The following is a 20,146-nucleotide window of genomic DNA, read 5'->3' as shown; positions in this document are numbered from 1 at the left end:
AGGTGGCTCAGTTGGTTAAGCGTCTGACTCTTGGTTTCAGCTCAGGTCATGATCTCATGGTTTGTGAGTTTGAGCCCCATGTCGGGCTCTGTACTGACAGTATGGAGCCTGCTTAGGATTCTGTCTTCCCCTGTCTCTCCTTTTCTCTGCCTCTCCCTTGCTGGTGCTCTCTCTGTCTCTCGGAATAAATAAATAACTTTTAGTCAGGAAAAATACAGTTCCACGACTTTCCGGCAATATCTTGGATGAAGGGCACATTCTTGGATGAGGCTCACTATTCCAAACAGTGTGAGGATTTACTAGCATCTGCCAGGGGTCTATGGGGAAGAAGTAGAACAGCATTCAAAAGAACAGCTAGGGGCTGAGGAGAAGAGACTTGCATTTGCATTTTATTCATAACACACAAGTAATTTGTACCACACATAGGGGTGATCCGACAAACCTACATTTCTGTGGCATTTGTAGTTGATAAAATGATTCATTCACTCAGCAGACATTTAAGGAGAACCTGCCACATGCCAAGCATGTGCTGGATACTGGGAATATGAGGAGAGTAACCCATGATCCCAGTCTCCAAGAATTACGGTGCAGGAGGAATTTGGGTCAGTACCGGGACATCAAAGTGTGGTGTGAAAATCATATGCACGGGGCGCTGAGACGGAGAGGAAGGGCACACAATCCTGTGTTTGGCTGAGCGGGAACGATTGGAGAGAGTGACATCACAACTGATCCCTAAAGAGGAAGGGGCCAGGCTAAAGGTTTGGCAAGCGCGTTGTAGGTAGAGGAGAGAGCCTGAAGGAAGCATTCCACATTGGTAGTGTGATGCCGTTGGGCATGAGGACTGGGTCTTTGAGGTGAAACAATTTGGAGCCTGAAGGAAGTCTTACGACTATGAGAAGTTAATAGCTGCAAATGTTTTAGTGTAACTAGAATACAGGGTTCCCTGGGTGTTTGCAAACAGAGGGCAGAGAGAGGGCTGGCAGCTGGGAAGACATGAATTTAGGAGAGAAGGAGACGGTTAAATCATGAAGCGCCCTGTGTATACTGCGGAGGAGTCTACCTTAACATCTGTAGGGAGCCCCTGAACGGTTTTAGACAGGAAAGGATCATGAATCACACTTCTGTTTTAGGAAGAAGCCTGGGCAGCAATGTCAAAGCTTGGTTTTGACACTGACAGTGCAGAGCCTGCTTGGGATCCTCTCTCTTCCTCTCTCTCTCTGCCCCTCCCCCACTTGCTTGCGAGTGAGGGTTCTCTCTGTGTCTCTCTCACAAAAATAAATAAGCTAAAAACAAGAATTCTTCTTGGAACAATTTTAACATCTTTTTGTTTTGCTCATTAATCATGACTTAAAAAAATCTTTGGCAGTTGTTAATTTTATATTTGTATGAAAGTCATTATTTTACTTAAAAAATGTCCTTTAATGGGGTTAAGACATAGAATGCAGGGAGATAGGGAGATATAGGGGGGCAGTGGTAGCTGAAGACAGGGACTGGATGCAATGACTCAGTGAGAGTATGTCTATGAGGAAAGTAAAAAAAAAAAAAAATACTAAGCACCAAACACCATGGAAACTTCAATAAGTCAGAAGACCACCCGCAGCACAAGGACATTGGAAAGGCTTGTCTAGAAAGGACATGAAGGATCAGGAGAAAGTGACCTTCTGAAGTCAAGGTGGGGCCAAGTGTCCAGGGCGGGGTATGCAAAGGCACAAAAGCAGGACAATCAAATTAAGAAGTGAAAAGATCCGCTGGATTTAGCAACAAGATCCCAAGCGTCTCTCTGCAAGGGTAGTTTCAGTAGAACACATGGTAGCAGGATAAGAAGTGAAAGCAAGGTAAGGTCAGAAACCAGAGAGAAGCCAATGATTTTTAAGAAGCTCGGTTGTGAAGGAAAAGAGAGTGAGAAGGGACACACACCTGAGGGAAGATGTGTGTCTTCAAGATGAAAAAGGCTGGTAAATACTGATGGGAAAAACAAGAGAAGGGGAAATTTTGACAGTATGGGAAAAAGCCAATGAGAAAAAAAAAGTCCCTGATGCAGTGAGAGGGGACAAGTGGCAATCTGGGGATTGTTATCAGTGCTCAAGAAGACAAGCACAGAATTTGAGAGCAAGCATTTAGAAAATCTTACCGCCACTTGACAAAATAATTTTACATCTGCACAAATAGATTTTTAAAAAATGGGGCTATGCCTTTTTTTTCTCACAGTCATTCATATTTATTGTATTTAACAAAAATTTCAGTGTACAACAGATCGGAAATTTAAAAAATCCAACTCTGGTCCTTAATCACAGATTGTTTGGGAAGTTCTAGAGAACAAGTGGAGTTTATAGAAGAAGGAAAGGACTCAATGCAATGGGTAGGAAAGAAGAAAATGGGGCTCACTTACACAAGTTAGTTTGAAAGGGTATCGTTCTTCAGGATGAAATATGACATTGCATGTAAACATTTAAAATATATATGCCCTTGAACATGATAACTCTACTTACATTTATCATAAAGAAATAATTAAGCAAGTGTTGTTCAATGGTAGCATTTTTATAATAAGACTGCTATTATGGTCAATACCTCGAAGACCATAAAGGGGAATGGATGGAATAAGTGATATTATACATATGCAATAAGAGGAAACATCATTAGAAATGCTAACATATATGTCTATTTACTCACCCGAAAGGTTCAAACAGTATGTTAAAAATGAGTTTAAAAATGAGGTAGCAAAATAGCATATATAAATTGTCCAATATATGTAAAATTGATGTCTCCATTCACAAGGTTCATGGGAGAGCACTTTTCAAAATAGTAAAGGGGTTATCTCAGCAAGACAAAAATTTTGTGTGTTCCTACTTTTGTTCTCCATAAATCTGTATATATATCCTATAACAATCACGTATCATTCTTATAATCAGGCAAAAAGGAAATAAAGCTATTCTCATTTTGGAGTAAAATGGTGGTATATAGAAAATGCGACTGGTCCTAGAATTTTTAGCAAATAGAGAGTGATAGCTTTCAGAGGCTAGTTCCAAAACTGCTTTTACAAGATCTAAAGATCTGAAAGCGGTTTCCTCCATAAGATGTAGTCTCTGAAGCATTCCTCTCTCTCCTCAACTCATATTCTATGTGCACTCCGACACCTGCCAAAAATCAGATTCTTCAATCACTTTTTCTCTTAAATGAATAAGAAGATGCAGCTCTCTCCATACAAATGCTACCATTATTCTGCCAGAGATCTTTATTTTTCCGATCCAAAGGGAGCAATATCACAAAATTATCTTCTAGTAGAAGTTCTTACAGATTTTTATCAAGAGTGGGATACACTCTTAAGTGTAGATCTTAAGTGTTACACCGATATTCAGATCTGGGAACTGTCTCTGTCTGTTCTAGCCTCCATTTAAGAAGGACCTGACAGGGGTGCCTGGGTGGCTCAGTCCGTTAACCATCTGACTTTGGCTTGGGTCATGATCCTGCAGTTTGTGAGTTTGAGCCCTGTGTGAGGCTCTGTGCTGACAGCTCAGAGCCTGGTGCCTGCTTTGGATTCTGTGTCTCCCTCTCTCTGCCCTTCCCCTGCTCACACTCTGTCTCTCAGAAACTTTAAAATTTTTTTTGAAAAAAGAAGGGCATGACAAAATTCTTGATGGCTCAAGATAATAAAAACATTAGCGATCATATGAAAGCCACAAAAATGGAATAAAGTTATATGTTCCATCTGCACATCCACTAGTATAGAAAAATTCACAAGAGGGGCACCTGGGTGGCTCAGTCAGTTAAGCATCCGACTGTGGCTCAGGTCATGATCTCATGGTTCATGAGTTTGAGCCCTAAGTCGGGCTCTGTGCCGACTGCTCAGAGCCTGGCGCCTGCTTCCGATTCTGTGTCTCCCTCTCTCTCTGCCCCTCCCCCCACTTGCACTCTGTCTCTCTCTCTCTCTCTCTCAAAAAAAAAAATCTTAAAAAATGTTTTTAAAAAAGAAAAATTCACAAGTGTCGTTGAGGGGAGATTTAAGAATTCGGAGGCCGTCGGTTCATGGTGTCTGTGGAAAGGACACATACAGCAACAAACAGCTCTTGGCGTGTTTTCTAAAGACACTGTGATAAACACCAAATACAGAATAATCACCAGTGTGTCAACTCGGGCAGTGTCCTGAGGAGAATTTTAAAAAAGAAAATACTTACCAATTATATGATACCTGACAGCTCCATTATCACCAGCATCCATATCAGAAGCCAAAATAGTGTAGGCAACCCCTGGCTCTTGGTTTTCCAGAACCTCAATGCTATGACTGGGGACAATAATCTCTGGTGCATGATCGTTTTCATCTTCCACAGTACAGAGAATCGTGGTGGTGCCAGATAACGAAGGGACTCCCCCATCTCGCACAAGTACTGATGTGAAATAAAAGAGAACACAGATTGTGGCCGTGAATTCATGCCTAGCATGCACTGCCCCAACCAGACTGCATCAGACCAAACTACCTGGGTAGCACTGGGTCAAGCGCATTTTATTTCAAGACACTCTGCAGAAATGTAAAATGTTACCACTACCCTCCTGCTGCTTGTTTTTGTTTTTTTAGCATCGTCCAGGGATCCCTTACCTCGAAGGGTGAAAACTTCCTGAACTTCTCTGTCAAGTGTGGTGGTTGTCACTACCTCTCCAGTGTCAGGATTTATCCTGAACAACCCAGATGAAGCACCTGGCATGATTTCAAACTGAAACTTGGAATTGATTCCTTAAGAAGAATAGAAAGAAAAACTTAGTAATTATCCCTTTGGAAACCAGTCATCTGTTTTCTTATTCTTTTTCCTGTGAACATGTCAGGCCATAGATGAAAAAGGCAAGACACTTAAACAGCCTTCAAATTAAGGTACAACATCCAAAACACACACACACACACACACACACACACACACACACCCTTCTTTCGGCTGTTCTTGCTAAATAAAAGCCTCATGGGCTGAAATGCTTGATTTTCAAAAGTCTTAGGAGACTTCCCCACAGTGAATGCTTAAGATTTTTTCCCTCCCATAAAAGATTTCTTATGAGTGCGCAACCCTACAATATATTCCTAATTACTCCTTCTAACACCCCTGATTGTGATTTAATGACATAATTATAAGCTTGAGAGCCAAATGACAATTTCTTTAGATCAACCCTCTATTTAAAAACTTGTGCTCAGTTATGGTATTTTGTTTATTCTCCAGTACAGGAGGAAAGCACGTAGACTTGCTTATATGCATATTTTTGTTTTGTTTTTTACTTAGCATTCAGTCTCGTATTTGGAGCGAGAGATGTGGTATCATGTTATCATGCATTTTGAAAATAATGTTTCCCAATTTGGGGGGTTTCACTTCTTCCCTAAGAAAAGTATTACATCATCTCCATCATTGATTATGAAGATCATTCATACCATTAACTTAATGAGTTTATCCCAGGCTGTTGTAGCTTATTTGCCCCTTATACAAGTTCCGTTTAATTATTTTCCTATCTTCTTTCTTAACTGACAAGAATCTAGGAGCAGACATAGTACTTAGAGTATATGATTTTATACTTCAATAAAAGATGAAATACTATTCTTTGGCCTTAACAACAACACCAAAAAACTTCAAATTTCCATCCTGCCAATCTTAAAAATTTTCATTCCACTATGGTCTAGAGGCTATAACATAGGACTGAGCGCTGGAGGGAGTGGAATATAAGGCCAGTTTTATGTAAGAATAAATGTACTATGTCACTCGAAAGGGAAAGGATATTTGACATAGTCTGCAGGCATTTTAATGGCCTTAAGAGAAAATAAAGTCTAATAAGATACAATCAATAGGTTTGATATGGTATGGTCAGAGGTCCCCCCAAAATACCATTCTATCAGTAGACATTAGGCTTATTATTCCACTAATGATTATTTAATAATCCTGGAGACTACTTTGGTCTCGTAATGATCACATAATCTCTCTTCCGTAGCCAAGACAAAAATTCTAAAAATTCCAGGCTGAATGTATTATTTCTGTCTATCTCTTAGTACATTATGAAAATGGTGTATACCATTTGGTGTCACTATATGGTGTCACATAGTGTGACACCCAATGGCCCAAGAGCCAATGGTGAATCAAACAGCTGCGGCCTCTGCCTTCAGGGAGTTGACATGGAGAACAGCACCATTTAATTTTGGACCCTTTATTTTTGAAATCAATTCACTCACTTATAGGATTTCATCATACATTATACATTACGTTATACCCTGCATTATATATTATTTTAATCTTTATTTAAAATGTTTAATATTTTAATTCCCAACACTTGTCAAACCCAGAAAATGTTTAAACATAAACTCAATTCTTTATATTTTCTCTTCCTCCCATTGTTCCCATGATTTTGTAGTGTGCCTTACCATTGTACCCAATATTTTCCTGACTTCTTAGAAACTTTCAGATTTTATTATTTCCGTTATCCTATATAGCTTTGATTCCTGAGACAACAAGCCATTCACCTTTAATCCTCCTAGTATATTATGAAGGATAAACAAGATTCTTATTTATACCTATAGTTTGCATACATACATTTTTTACATACATTTCACACTCCCAAATTCACACCCTTCATAACTGAAATTATGTGAAATAACTTTAAAATATGGTTCTTTTAGAATTTAATTAGTGCCTTCCTTCTTCCACCTTATACCCTATAATCATCCAGAAGAAACACAGCATCATCAAACGTGAGCACCAAGAAAATAAAAATAAAATAGAGATTATTCTGTCTAATTTCCTCACCTTACTAACCATATTGGAATTGGGATCTGAAGATATTCAGTGGTATACTTATGACATACACCTAGTGAGAGGTATATGTGTGTGTGTGTGTGTGTGTGTGTGTGTGTGTGGACACATACATATATTGCTCTTAGACCTCAAGACCTATAGCACTGTGACCTCTTAATTTCTCCAAGACACCCCTCTCAATTCAGTTCTTTCTCTCTCCAGCCCAGACCCCTGAATGATCACTTTCACAACTGTGACAGTTTCCTCAGTCTGGCAGCTTTTGGCCAAAGATGCCGAGCAAAGCCTTAAGCCAGCATCATTCCAACCATCTCTCGGCCCTCCTTGGATACCCAGCAGATAGCTGGGGCTGGAGGAAAATGTCACAACAGCACAGACTGAGGCTGCAGAAATGTCATCATCATCCAGCAGTCCCCTACCAACTCTCCCATGTCATCCCTCTCCTATTCAAGGTCTCCCACCCAACACCTCTGGGCTCACTTCCACAGATGGCTTTCTGTCATATTTCCCAGAGAAAATGAAGGCATCAGGAAAGCACTCCCTCAACTTTCTGCGTCTAAACTCAACTCTAACTCCTGGTTTCTGTTTCAATGGCAAGAGTAATCCTTCCAGTGCTCCTTTTAGGAATTTTCCTCATGTCTAGTCTTTCTCATTAATTATTTCCCTTAAATTATATTCTTCTCTGTCTAGAGGAATCAAGATTTTTTTTCCTTCTCATTATAGCTAAGCTTATTTTAAAAATGCTATCCGTTCTCTGCAGCTAGCTTGAAAATGTCATACCTAGCTATTCTTTCTACAGTCACCAAGACCTTCTGGTTATAAAATTTACTGGTTATTTTAGTTTTTATCTGATTTTTCTTCTCTGTGGCTTCAGATATTGCTCACTGATGTTTAAAAAGATGGAAAAGCAAGTTGACAATAAATTTCATATTAAAAAAAGATGGAAAAGAAGGAACAAAGTGAAACAGATGAGAGGGAGAGACAAAAAAGATGGTGGAGGAAGGAATTCATCCCACCTCTTTCCCAATCCACTGTCTTCAAGTTTTTACCCATATGCAGCTGACATCCATGTGTCTGCATTAAGCTTCAGGTCTTTGGTTGTCTCATTCATTCATGTGTTCACTCATTCATTTGTGTGTTCACTCATTCACGTGTTCATTGCACATATGCACATATACTGAGTGCCAGGCACTGGAAAGATACCCTTGAATAATAAGTAATTATCTTGGTTCTCGAACTTTCCCTCTAGTGGGGCAAGCAATTATATCAATGAATTATAGACAGTGTCATAGAAAATATGAAATCACTGAGGAAGTGGATCAGGGAAGACTCACCCGAGGTAGACAGTTTTTCATTACCTCATTAAATAAACATATATAGAGAGTGACAGTAGATGCTAAGGTACCATGCCAGGGGCTAAGAATATAACTTCCAGCAGGAAGGCAAATTCTCTCTCCTCACAGTGCTTGCAGAATAGCACGGCACAAGGATGAGTTAGCAAGCAACTACAATTCCACATAAGACATCACTGGGAAAGTATGGTTGCCTTCTGTCTAAGCTGAGCCTCTAAAGATGAATAGGATTTAACACGTAAGAAAGAAGAAAGAATGTTTGAATGCATTCAAAGTAAAATCCAAACACCTCAGTACAGTCTACAAAGCCCCACATTATATGGGTTCTGCTTATTTCTCCAACCTCTTCTCACATACTCCACTGCTATGCTCCTGGTCCCGCTGGCTTCCCTTCTGTTCTGCAAACATGTTTCATTTCTTTCTGTCAGGTCTTAGTAGTTGCTGATCTCTCTGAATGCTCCTCTTTCAGTTCTTTCCGTGGCTATTAGTTATGAAACTATTGTTGTCTTGGATCTAAATCCATCCTGCTCTGCTCTGGCCCATGATGCTGGGGCTGGGGATCTGTAAGCCACAGTCTTGTCTTGCCAATGGACTCCATCCTCTGGTCTGCCGCCAGGGGACACCAGAGGGAGAGTGAAAGTCAGAAGGAGAGGCGATGGGACCCCCTTCTGTTTGCTCGCTGTCTCTGTCAGCGCTGTCATTTCATCTACTGTAGTAACTGCTCATGGCTTTCAATCTTCTGGCACTCCCAGAGCCAGGCTCTGCAAGGCCCTTTAATTTTCTCTTTAGGTTCTGATAACCTTGACCTCTTCTAGGGGTGATAGCTGTTTCTATGGTTATTTTTCCTGGGTTATCTCCGGATTCCCTTTTGCTTACTTAGACTTCCAACACCTGTATTATAATCTCTGGTTTTCCTGGCTGCACCTGACTGATAGAGAACTTGGCAGCAGGATGGGTCTCAGGTATCAGGGATTCTGAGTTTGGTTATGTCTTTGGCCTTGCATACAGTGCTGGGTTCTTTGATTATGGGAAATGGGATACTAGTACTTCATGACTTGCAGTGATAGCACAATCAATTAAATTATCACCTGCATTCGATTATGAGGAAGTTACTATCAAAGGACTCAAATTCCTTAGAGAACCAAATGGCCGTATGATAGTAAAAAGGAGTATGATGTGAGATAGCTGTTTCTGAACTGTACTAGGAATTTACAGAAAGAAAACTATAAGCTGAAGCTTTAAACCTGCAGCCAAGTCATAACTAAAAACCAGAAAGCTTCTTGCAAGCCCTAAAATTAATCTCCCTGAAGATCAGACTCAAACTGAGTGGCAGACACAACAGGTAACTTCTAGCAAGGAGACGTTTATTCACATGAAGACCTATAAGTACAGTCATCCCAACATATTGCAGGCAGTCATGTGCAAATCTGGCTCCACTTCTAAAGAATGGCACAATTTTTTCTAATTTATATTAGAATAAACCTGGGGAATATGTGTGGAAATCATCTCTGAGGATGTGAGATCCAGGAAAATAAAACACAATTTTGGTTTAGGCTGGAATTCTTGGTGTCATGTGTTAATTCATACAGTTATGTCTCTTGACAGTTTCTTTGATGGACTGATTTAATAGTGGCCTATCCTCACTGAGGTTGAGATGCCGCATCTTCTGCATACTATACAGTAAGATTCGCAAAGCTTGAAGAACTGGGAATGTTAGGACAGGTTTGCCATGTATGACATGCCCACCCAGCACTCTACCCCTACCCTGGGTACATTTCCCAAGAGTTCAGAGGACCTTCCTTTATAAAGACTCTGGGAAAGATATCAGTTAGAAGGATGCCAGCACCTTTAAATGCCCCTCTGCTAATTGGCCTCTGGAGGCTGTGAATGATGGTGCCCTGACCCTGGAGACCATCTTCTGAGAACAAACACTCTATACCAACTTGTAAAAACAATCAGAAGTGATTTGCTTTTAAATTCAGCATCCTTTCTTAATAAAAACCCTCAAGAAAGTCAGGATAGAAGAAACACACTTAAACATCATAAAAGCCATTTATGAAAAGCCCACAGCTCCTCAATGGGGAAAAACTGAGAGATTTCCCCCTGAGATCAGGAACACGACAGGGTTGTCCACTCTCACTGCTGTTGTTTAACACAGTGTTGGAAGTTCTAGCATCAGCAATCAGCCAACAAAAGGAAATCAAAGGCATCAAAGTGGGCATAGATGAAGTCAAGTTTTCACTTTTTTGCAGATGACATGATATTATACATGGAAAACCCGATAGACTCCACCAAAAATCTGCTAGAACTGATACATGAATTCAGCAAAGTCGCAGGATACAAAATCAATGTACAGAAATCAGTTGCATTCTTATACACTAATAATGAAGCAACAGAAAGACAAATAAAGAAACTGATCCCATTCACAATTGCACCAAGAAGCATAAAATACCTAGGAATAAACCTAACCAAAGATGTAAAAGATCTGTATGCTGAAAACTATAGAAAGCTTATGAAGGAAATTGAAGAAGCTACAAAGAAATAGGAAAACATTCTGTGCTCATGGATTGGAAGAATAAATATTGTTAAAATGTCAATACTACCCAAAGCTAACTACACATTCAATGCAATCCCAATCAAAATTGCACCAGCATTCTTCTCGAAACTAGAACAAGCAATCCTGAAATTCATATGGAACCACAAAAGGCCCCGAATAGCCAAAGTAATATTGAAGAACAAGACCAAAGTGGGAGGCATCACAATCCTAGACTTTAGCCTCTAATACAAAGCTATAATCATCAAGACAGCATGGTATTGGCATAAAAACAGACACATAGACCAATGGAATAGAATAGAGACTCCAGAATTGGACCCACAAATGTATGGCCAACTAATTTTGACAAAGCAGGGAAGAGTATCCAATGGAAAAAAGACAGTCTCTTTAACAAATGGTGCTGGGAGAACTGGACAGAAAACATGCAGAAGAATGAAAGTAGACCATTTTTACACCATTCACAAAAATAAACTCAAAATGGATGAAGGACCTGAATGTGAGACAGGAAGCAATCAAAACCCTAGAGGAGAAAGCAGGAAAAAAGCTCTCTGACCTCAGCCGTAGCAATCTCTTACTTGACACGTCTCCAAAGGCAAGGAAATTAAAAGCAAAAGTGAACTATTGGGACCTCATCAAGATAAAAAGCTCCTGCACTGCAAAGGAAACAATCAACAAAACTGAAAGGCAACTGATGGAATGGGAAAAGATATTTGCAAATGACAAATTGGATAAAGGGCCAGTATCCAAAATCTATAAAGAACTCACCAAACTCCATACCCGAAAAACAAATAATCTAGTGAAGACATGGGCAGAAGACATGAATATACACTTTTCTAAATAAGGCATCCAGATGGCCAACAGGCACATGAAAAGATGCTCAACGTCACTCCTAATCAGGGAAATACAAATCAAAACCACACTGGCATACCACCTCACGCCGGTCAGAGTGGCTAAAATGAACAAATCAGGAGACTATAGATGCTGGTGAGGATGTGGAGAAACGGGAACCCTCTTGCACTGTTGGTGGGAATGCAAACTTGAGCAGCCTCTCTGGAGAACAGTGTGAAGATTCCTCAAAAAATTAAAAATAGACCTATCCTATGACCCAGCAATAGCACTGCTAGGAATTTACCCAAGGGATACAGGACTGTTGATGCATAGGGGCACTTGTACCCCAATGTTTATAGCAGCACCTTCAACAATAGCCAAATTATGGAAAGAGCCAAAATGTCCATTAACTGACAAATGGATAAAGAAGATGTGGTTTGTATATACAATGGAATACTACTTGGCAGTGAGAAAGAATGAAATATGGCCATTTGTAGCAACGTGTATGGAACTGGAGAGTGTTATGCTAAGTGAAATAAGTCAGGCAGAAAAAGACAGATATATATGTTTTCACTCCTATGTAGATCCTGAGAAACTCAACAGAAGACCAGGGGGGAGGGAAAGGGGGAAAAAAAGTTACAGAGAGGGAAGGAGGCAAACCATAAGAGACCCTTAAATACTGAGAACAAACTGAGGATGATGGGGGGTGGGGGAGAGGGGAAAGTGGGTGATGGGCATTGAGGAGGGCACCTGTTGGGATGAGCACTGGGTGTTGTATGGAAACCAAGCTGACAATAAATTACATACAAAAAAACAAAACAAAACAAAACAAAGAAGTGATTTGCTTTTACCCAGAAGAAACAACAGAGTACATCTCTATGTAATCTCTTCCACTATTGGCCATCATCTACTTGACAGAGATATTGCTCATCTTGGGATCCAATAGAACATCATACTGAACCACTACTTTGATGACATCACAACTGGATCTAATGTGCAGAAAGTAGCAAGTAACTTAGATGTCTTAATTAGATGTATCTATTAGACCACCCACTGGCAAACTATAGACTACTGGCCACTTTTGTAAAGTTTTGCTGAAACACACCTGCTCTCATTTCTTTATGTATTATCTGTTGCTGCTGTCTTGGTGAGACGTCAGAGTTGAGTGACAGAAACTGCATGGTCCTCAAAACCTAAAATATTTAGTACCTTGCCCTTTACAGAGAAAAGTTTGCAGAGCCCTGTCCTGGAGTCAAGGGTGGGAGAGGGATAGCAGTTGAGGATAGAGAAGAAAGCTAGAGTCACTGCATAAAGTGAATGGCTGTTAAACAAGAGAAAATAAAACTTCATCCTCGAAACCATGAGGAATTAATAAAGAATTCTGACCATAGGAGTGTTATTTTCAGGTTTACTTTTTAGGAAGATCATTTGTCATGGAACTCCTCAACCGTAGAATGCCCACACAAGTCACACATTTCTAAAGCAAAATAGGATCATGCCTGAGTGACTGAATTGAATAAACAAATGAATGAATTCTGAAGAGTGAAGGCAACTTGAAGCAGGTTATTTTACAGATGTTCCAGTTTCTCAAATCACAGAGTCAAAATCTTTACTGAGCTACTTTGTCTTAGCTTGCACTACGTTAGGGACCTGGGATAAAAGTGAATAAAACATGCCCTGAATCCATGAGAAGTTCCCAGCCTAAAGGGCAGAGAGATGAGTAAATAATTAGACAATGACAATTCCCTGCATTAAATAAGACTAAATCAAAGTTTTAATAGTGATTGTCTCTGGGTGAGGAAAATTATAAGTGGTTCTTATTCTTTTTTTTCATGCTTACTATTTCATTAATTTTAAGGCTTATTTTTCCCCACGTTTGAATATTTCTGAAGTTAGATGCATTTTACAGTGAATGCTGTTTTAGAGTCAATGAAACAGATGAAATACCGTCATGGCAGTGTTTCTCCCTCGCTCCAAGTATAGGCTGTCGTGTGAAGTTGTAATCCAGCACAAGACATTTTTCAGGATATCAGATCCAGAGTTAATTCCAAATAAACTCAGACAGAGAATACAGCTGACCCTTGAACAACACGATTTGAACTACACGAATTCATGTACACGTGGATTTTTTTTTTATAAATACAGTATAGTACTGTAAATTTATTTTCTCTTCCTTCTGATTTTCCTAAAACCATTTTCTTGTCTCTAGCTTATTTTGCTGTAAGAATATAGTATAGAATACATATAATCTACAAAACATGTGTTCATTGACGGTTTACATTATCAGTAAGGCTTCTGGTCAACTGCAGGCTACCAGTGGTTAAGTTTTTGGAGCCTCAAAAGTTAAACGTGGGTTTTTGACTGTGTGGGGGGCAGTCAGCACTCCTCATCCCCACGTTGGTCAAGGGTCAACTGTACAGTTTTTTTATGGAATAGAGAATAAAATCTCATTATAGAATTTGACATTTTTTGCATGGCTACGTGCTGTTAAATGATCTTGTATTCACCACTATTGAGCAAATATATCAGCAGGAGAGATTCATCTGCCCTAGCGGGGGCACCCTTTCTCCAGGGACTAGGGGAGGGGCGCCCCCGGGGGTAAATCTTTTCTCCTTAACAATAGAACTCTTGTTGGTGGTACCAAAGCTGTAGCAGTTTTAATATCTTAGTTAAAACCTGGTAGTTGTTTTTCCCTTTTAATACATGAAAAAACTCCTGTTAGTACTAGTGTGAGTCATACATCATAAACATGCAGGGCTCGAAGTCCCATGGGTTTTGAAGGCCAAACAACACTGTAGGCTTACAATTTTAAAAACATATGTTAAGCTTTCTAGTATTAAGTAACGCTATACTATTTTTTAAAAATACATACTAAAAAGTAAACCATTCATAAATTCCGATGTGACACCAGTTATGTTAAAATCTTGACTACGTCATCTAGTTCTTATGCATAATTCTTTTTCATTGTTTTAAACCAACAAGCAAAGATAAAAAACAAAAACCAAAAAACAAAAACAACAAAAGGTTGAGGGAAAATACATTCAAAGGCACTTGCTTAACAAATCTGGCCTCATTAAAAACACTGAGATTAACAGTAAGCCAAAATGGTCTCCACAACACGTCAAGGTGCATGAGACTCATGAAGATGCTAATGTGTATTTCAAACATCCATCAATGCAAAGCCAGAAAAACAAAAATTTTGCATCTAAATTTTCCATCCAGCAAACCATAACCTTTGGCATAACGAAGTCTTCAATTCAGTTTAAGTAACAGGTTTATTCTAAAAGAAAATAACACCAACAGTAGGCAACCTGACAGTAAAAAGTGGAATGCATATTTATGATAATCAGTTTTAGTTGATACATGTAAAAATTTGAGAGAAATGCTTTTCTCTCTCTTCTTACATTGAAGCAAGAGATTCCTTAGCAGTGTCCATTACCAAAACTAAAATTAGTAAGATAAAGTAAGGTCAAGAAGAGGAAGCATTTTATATATTTTAATAATTGCTGACGAGTAATGACTCCTAATGATTGCATGGATTCACATCGGTGACATGTTCAGCATATGTCTGTGAACTTTGGGAAGTAGTTTTTGTGTTGCTCAGGGCCCTGTGTTGCTCAATTTACACCAGAGAGCATTCTAAGAGAACTTTATTGAACTATTGTGAAACACAAAGCTTATGTGTATTTTCCATTGTTTCTATCACCCTTAAGACCATACTGCCAAAAATGTGCTAAATAAATTCTATAAGTACAAGTTGGGAGGAAGAATTGGTACCACACTCCAGCCCTGTGTCCTTGAGCATAGTAAGAGTAATTCTGTGATCATACTGCCCCATTCTGGTCAAAAGAGAGAAAATTAGGTTAGTCTTTGAAAAGAAAGTTTTTGCAGCATCATATACAGATTTATGCAAAATGCATTTCATTAAAAGATGATGTTTTCCCAAGGGGCAAAGCATCTAAAATGGTATACAATGTAGTTTAAAAGCTCAAGGAAGTCTATCTTTTACCCCTTGGATGAACAATTTGGGAAGAAAATGCTACTGTTAACACTAATATTACCATGGACATATCTATTACAATTTTTGTTAAAAAAATTATACTGATGGGGCGCCTGGGTGACTCCGTTGGTTGAGCATCCAACTTCAGCTCAGGTCATGATCTCACGGTTTTCGAGTTCAAGCCCCCGCCTCAGGCTCTGTCCTGACAGCTAGGAGCCTGCTTCGGATTCTGTGTCTCCCTCTCTCTCTGCCCCTCCCTCACTTGCACTCGGTCTCTCTCTCTCTCTCTCTCAAAAATAAACATTAAAAAAAATTTTTTTTTAATTATACGGATTATGTAATGCCACTTGCTATATACAAAGGTGAACTTAAAAAGGTTGGCTCGTTCATGGATTGAAAGAATTAATATTGTTCAAATATCAATACTTTCCAAAGCAATCCGCAGATTCAATGCAATTCCTATCAAAAGTCCAAAGGCATATTTCATAGAAGTAGAACAAATCATTCTAAAATTTGTATGGAACCACAAAAGATCCCAAATGACCAAAGCAATCGTGAGAAAGAACAAAGCTGGAGGTGTCATGCCCCCTGATTTCCTAAGACAAAGCAATGGTAATCAAAACAGTATGGGACTGGCACAGAAACAGACACAGAGATCAGTGGAACAGAATCAAGAGCCCTGAAACAAACCCACACAATACATGGACAATTAATTTATGAAGAAGAAGCTAAGAATATACAATGGGGAAAGAGCAGTTTCTTAAATAAATGGTGTTGAGAAAACTAGTCAGTTACACACAAAAAAATGAAACTGGACCACTATCTTACCCCAAATACAAAAATTAGCTCAAAATGAATTAAACACTTGAATGTAAAACCTAAAACGATAACATGCCTAGAAGAAAACACAGGTGGTAAACTTTGTGACATAAATCCTAGTGATGTTCTTGTGGATCAGATTCCAAAGTCAAGGGAAAGAAGAGCAAAAATTAACAAATGAGAATACATCAAACTAAAAAGCTTCCGCATATAAAGGAAACCATCATCAAAACAAAAAAACACCCTCCTGAATAGGAGAAGATATTTGCAAATCATGCATTTGATAGGGGTTAATATCCAAAATATATAAAGAACTCAAACTCAACAACAAAAAACAAACAACATGATTTTTTAAAGTGCAGAGGATTTGAATAAACGTTTTTCCAAAGAAGACACATAGGTGGCCAACAGCCACATAAAAAGATGTTCAACAAAACTAATTATTAGGGCAATGCAAATCAAAACTACAATGATATGTCATGTCATATCTGTTAGAATGGCTATTATCAAAAAATAACAAGTGTTATTGGATAGGATGTGGAGAAAAGAAAATATTCACACACTGTTGGTGGGAATATAAATTGGTGCAGCCACTATGGAAAACACCATCATGGAGAGTCCTCAAAAAATTAAAAATAGAACTACTGCATGATCCAGCTATTCCACAACTGGGTATTTATCCAAAGAAAATGGAAATGCTAATTTCAAAATACACTTGTACTCTTATGTTCACTAGAGCATTATTTAAAATAGCCAAGATATGTAAGCAACCTAAATGTCCATCAATGGATGAATGGATTAAAAAATGTGATACACACACACACACACACACACACACACACACACACACTACTCAGTCATAAAAAAGAATTAAATCTTGCCATTTGTAACAACATGGTTGGACCTTTGGACATTGAGGATATTATACTAAGTGAAATAAGTCAGAAGGAGAAAGTCTGATACCCTATGATTCAGTCCCATGTGGAATCTAAAAACAAAACAAAAGGAACAAAATGAAGTGAAGAGAAACTCATAGATACAGAGAATAGACTGGTGGTCACCAGAGGGGAAGGCGGTTGGTGGGTGAAAGGGGTAAAAAAATGTCAATTGTAGAGTGACAGATGGTAACTAGATTTGCGGGAGTAACCACTTTGTAGCGTATACAGATGTCCAATTATAATGTACGTCTGAATCTTCTATAATAAAAATAAATATATGCAAAAGGTAAAAAGACGAGCTTATTAAGCAATTTGTATGAACTCAGATGGGGAAAATTGGCATATGCTTTCAATGGCAAACACTTCACTGTAATTTTCAGCATTATTTTTTTAAATATAAACAACATTATTAAAATTACTGAATCTTACATAGAAAAAGTCACAGTGGTATTGAAAAGCAATTCTAAGATATTTACAAATTACTAGCTACAGTCAATTCATTCACTTCAAAGTCATTTGTCTGGACATAGTGGCTGACATTAATAAGAGTAATAACAGTAATGACATAAGTTAACATTCATTGACCACTTATTGTGCCAGTCACTGGTCTTATCTCTTTACATGTAATAATGAATTCATACTCATAACAGAACTACAAATTAGGCACGATCATTATCCCCATTTTCCAGATAAGCAAACAGAGCAACAGATAGAATTAGCTACTTGTTCAAAGTTACACAGCTAAAGTAAAGGGTAGTTCTAGGATTCAAACCCAAGCATCCTCTCTCTTCCATTGTGCTATATATAGGGGAATTCTGAACCATTTACCTTCTTGTATGCAATGTATCTAACCATTACACCTGGAAATGTGATACTTTGTCTATATTTTTTCAGTTTATTATCAAGATCAAATCAGTAAGTTGCATACAAATTAATTAGGTGTGTATCATTCTACCATAAATAATATAAATCAATACAAACAAAAGCCATATTGAAGCAAACATTATCTTTACGTGTGTATATGTTTTTACGTGTATGCTAATTAAAGAAGTATTAGAAGTTTGAGATAAGTAGCAACTGTCCTCATTTTTCTGAGCCATAACTAGTTTAAATTATGTGAATTTTTGTTTTTGGCATTAATTGCCAAGTTTCTATACTTTTAAATTACCTGAATCTCTGTCCATAGCTTCAACCCTTATGACAAACTCCCCTGGATTTTGGTTTTCTTTAACTGAAGCTTCATACAAGTTCTGCTGAAATACTGGTGCCTCATCATTTACATCAAGAACAGTAATTGTCAAAGTCTGGGATGAAGAAAGCACGGGTATGCCGTCATCCAGGGCCAGAAGGGTCAGAATGTGCTGGGTTTTTATTTCATAATCCAAAGGACAAGTTGTTGTTAGTAAGCCTGATTTGAAAGAGGAGAAGAGAAATATTAGAAACATTTTTTTAAAGAAGTCATGGTTACTCCACCTTTGTCTAAATTACCTAACTTGCTAAAAATTCAGATGTTTTCTTTGTTCAAGAATAAATCTTATTGGGGTGCCTGGGTGACTCAGTCAGTTAAGCATCTGACTGTTGAAAGTCTTGATTTCAGCTCAGGACATGATCTCATGGTTCATGGGATCGAGCCCCGCATCGGGCTCTCACAGAGGCTGCTTAGGATTCTCTGTAATCCTAATAAATAAATAAATAAATAAATAAATAAATAAATAAATAAATAAGAGGCTGCTTATTTATTTAGTTTGAGAGGATTCTCTGTAATCTTTATTAGGATTCTCTGTAATCCTAATAAATAAATAAATAAATAAAAAGTAAATAAGTAAATAAATAAATAAGTAAATAAATAAATAAGAGGCTGCTTATTTATTTAGTTTCTCTCTCTCTCAAACTAAATAAATAAACTTAAAAAAAATAAATCTTATTAAACCGACATTGAGTTTATATATTACCAAGAATAAAAAATATATATATTGCCAAAAAATAAAAATGATTCTTTTGACTAAAAGACTACAAACATTCTAGTTTAAATTATAAAATGAATGAGAATTCAGAAATAATCTACCATATATCATTATCTATGGAGATGATTACATCAAAATTATTTACCTATCCAACTTTTACTTTCATTTAAAAAATCTAGGTTAGAGGTGCCTGGCTAGCTCAGTCGATAGAGCACATGGCTCTTGATCTCAGGGTTGTGAGTTCAAGCACTGCACTGGGCAGGGAGCCTACTTAAAATAATAAAACAAGGGTGCCTGGGTGGCTCAGTTGGTTGAGCATCCGACTCTCAATTTCAGCTCAGGTCATGATCTCAGGGTCATGGGGTCGAGTCCTGCATTGGGCTCTGTACTGAACATAGAGCCTGCTTGGGATTCTCTCTGTCTCTCTCCCTTCCTCTGCCCCTCCCCTGTTCTCACATGCTCTCTCTCTCCTTAAAATAAAAAAAAATTAAAAAACCCCAAAGCCAAACCAAAACCGAACAACAAAACTAAAACAAACAAAAAAACAAATCTAGGTTGCGAGAGTATACACGCCAGGTCAAATGACACGTCGTGTTTAATGTTTTAAAGTGACCAAGTTACAAAAAGGTGAGTATGGCTATATTCTTTAAGATAAAGACTTAACATCTCTTTATACTACTCTCTGTTAACTATCTTTTTTTTTTCATAACAAAAGATAGTTAAGACTTTATAACTCAGGTAATAAACTCCAAAGCACGTAACTTACCTAAGCAAAGTGTTACAAAGTTTGCACACATAGAGCTGCTACCTGATTCCAGTTCTCATAATTCTTCTTTTAGGATTGCTGTTTGCTTCTCTAACACATGCTTATCCTATGAGAACTTATCTTCATATAATTAAAGAAGCTTGCCCTTTTAGATT

At 38.2% G+C, this 20,146-nt stretch overlaps 1 protein-coding gene across 1 annotated transcript in view; it reads right to left on the bottom strand.

The window, feature by feature from the left end:
- Positions 1–20,146, bottom strand: part of DCHS2 (dachsous cadherin-related 2) — a 241,380-nt gene that overhangs the window by 55,040 nt on the left and 166,194 nt on the right. Inside the window, exons 10-12 of the mRNA XM_015080625.3 lie at positions 18,430–18,669; positions 4,592–4,726; positions 4,173–4,382 (exon numbers count right to left, since the gene is read on the bottom strand). Coding sequence (XP_014936111.3) covers positions 4,173–4,382; positions 4,592–4,726; positions 18,430–18,669 — 585 coding nt within the window. The remainder of the gene's footprint in view (positions 1–4,172; positions 4,383–4,591; positions 4,727–18,429; positions 18,670–20,146) is intronic.

Source organism: Acinonyx jubatus, chromosome B1, assembly GCF_027475565.1.
Source record: "Acinonyx jubatus isolate Ajub_Pintada_27869175 chromosome B1, VMU_Ajub_asm_v1.0, whole genome shotgun sequence".
Classification (NCBI taxonomy): domain Eukaryota; kingdom Metazoa; phylum Chordata; class Mammalia; order Carnivora; family Felidae; genus Acinonyx; species Acinonyx jubatus.
The sequence above is the reverse complement of the archived record's forward strand: the minus strand, read 5'-3'. Positions and strand labels throughout refer to the sequence as shown.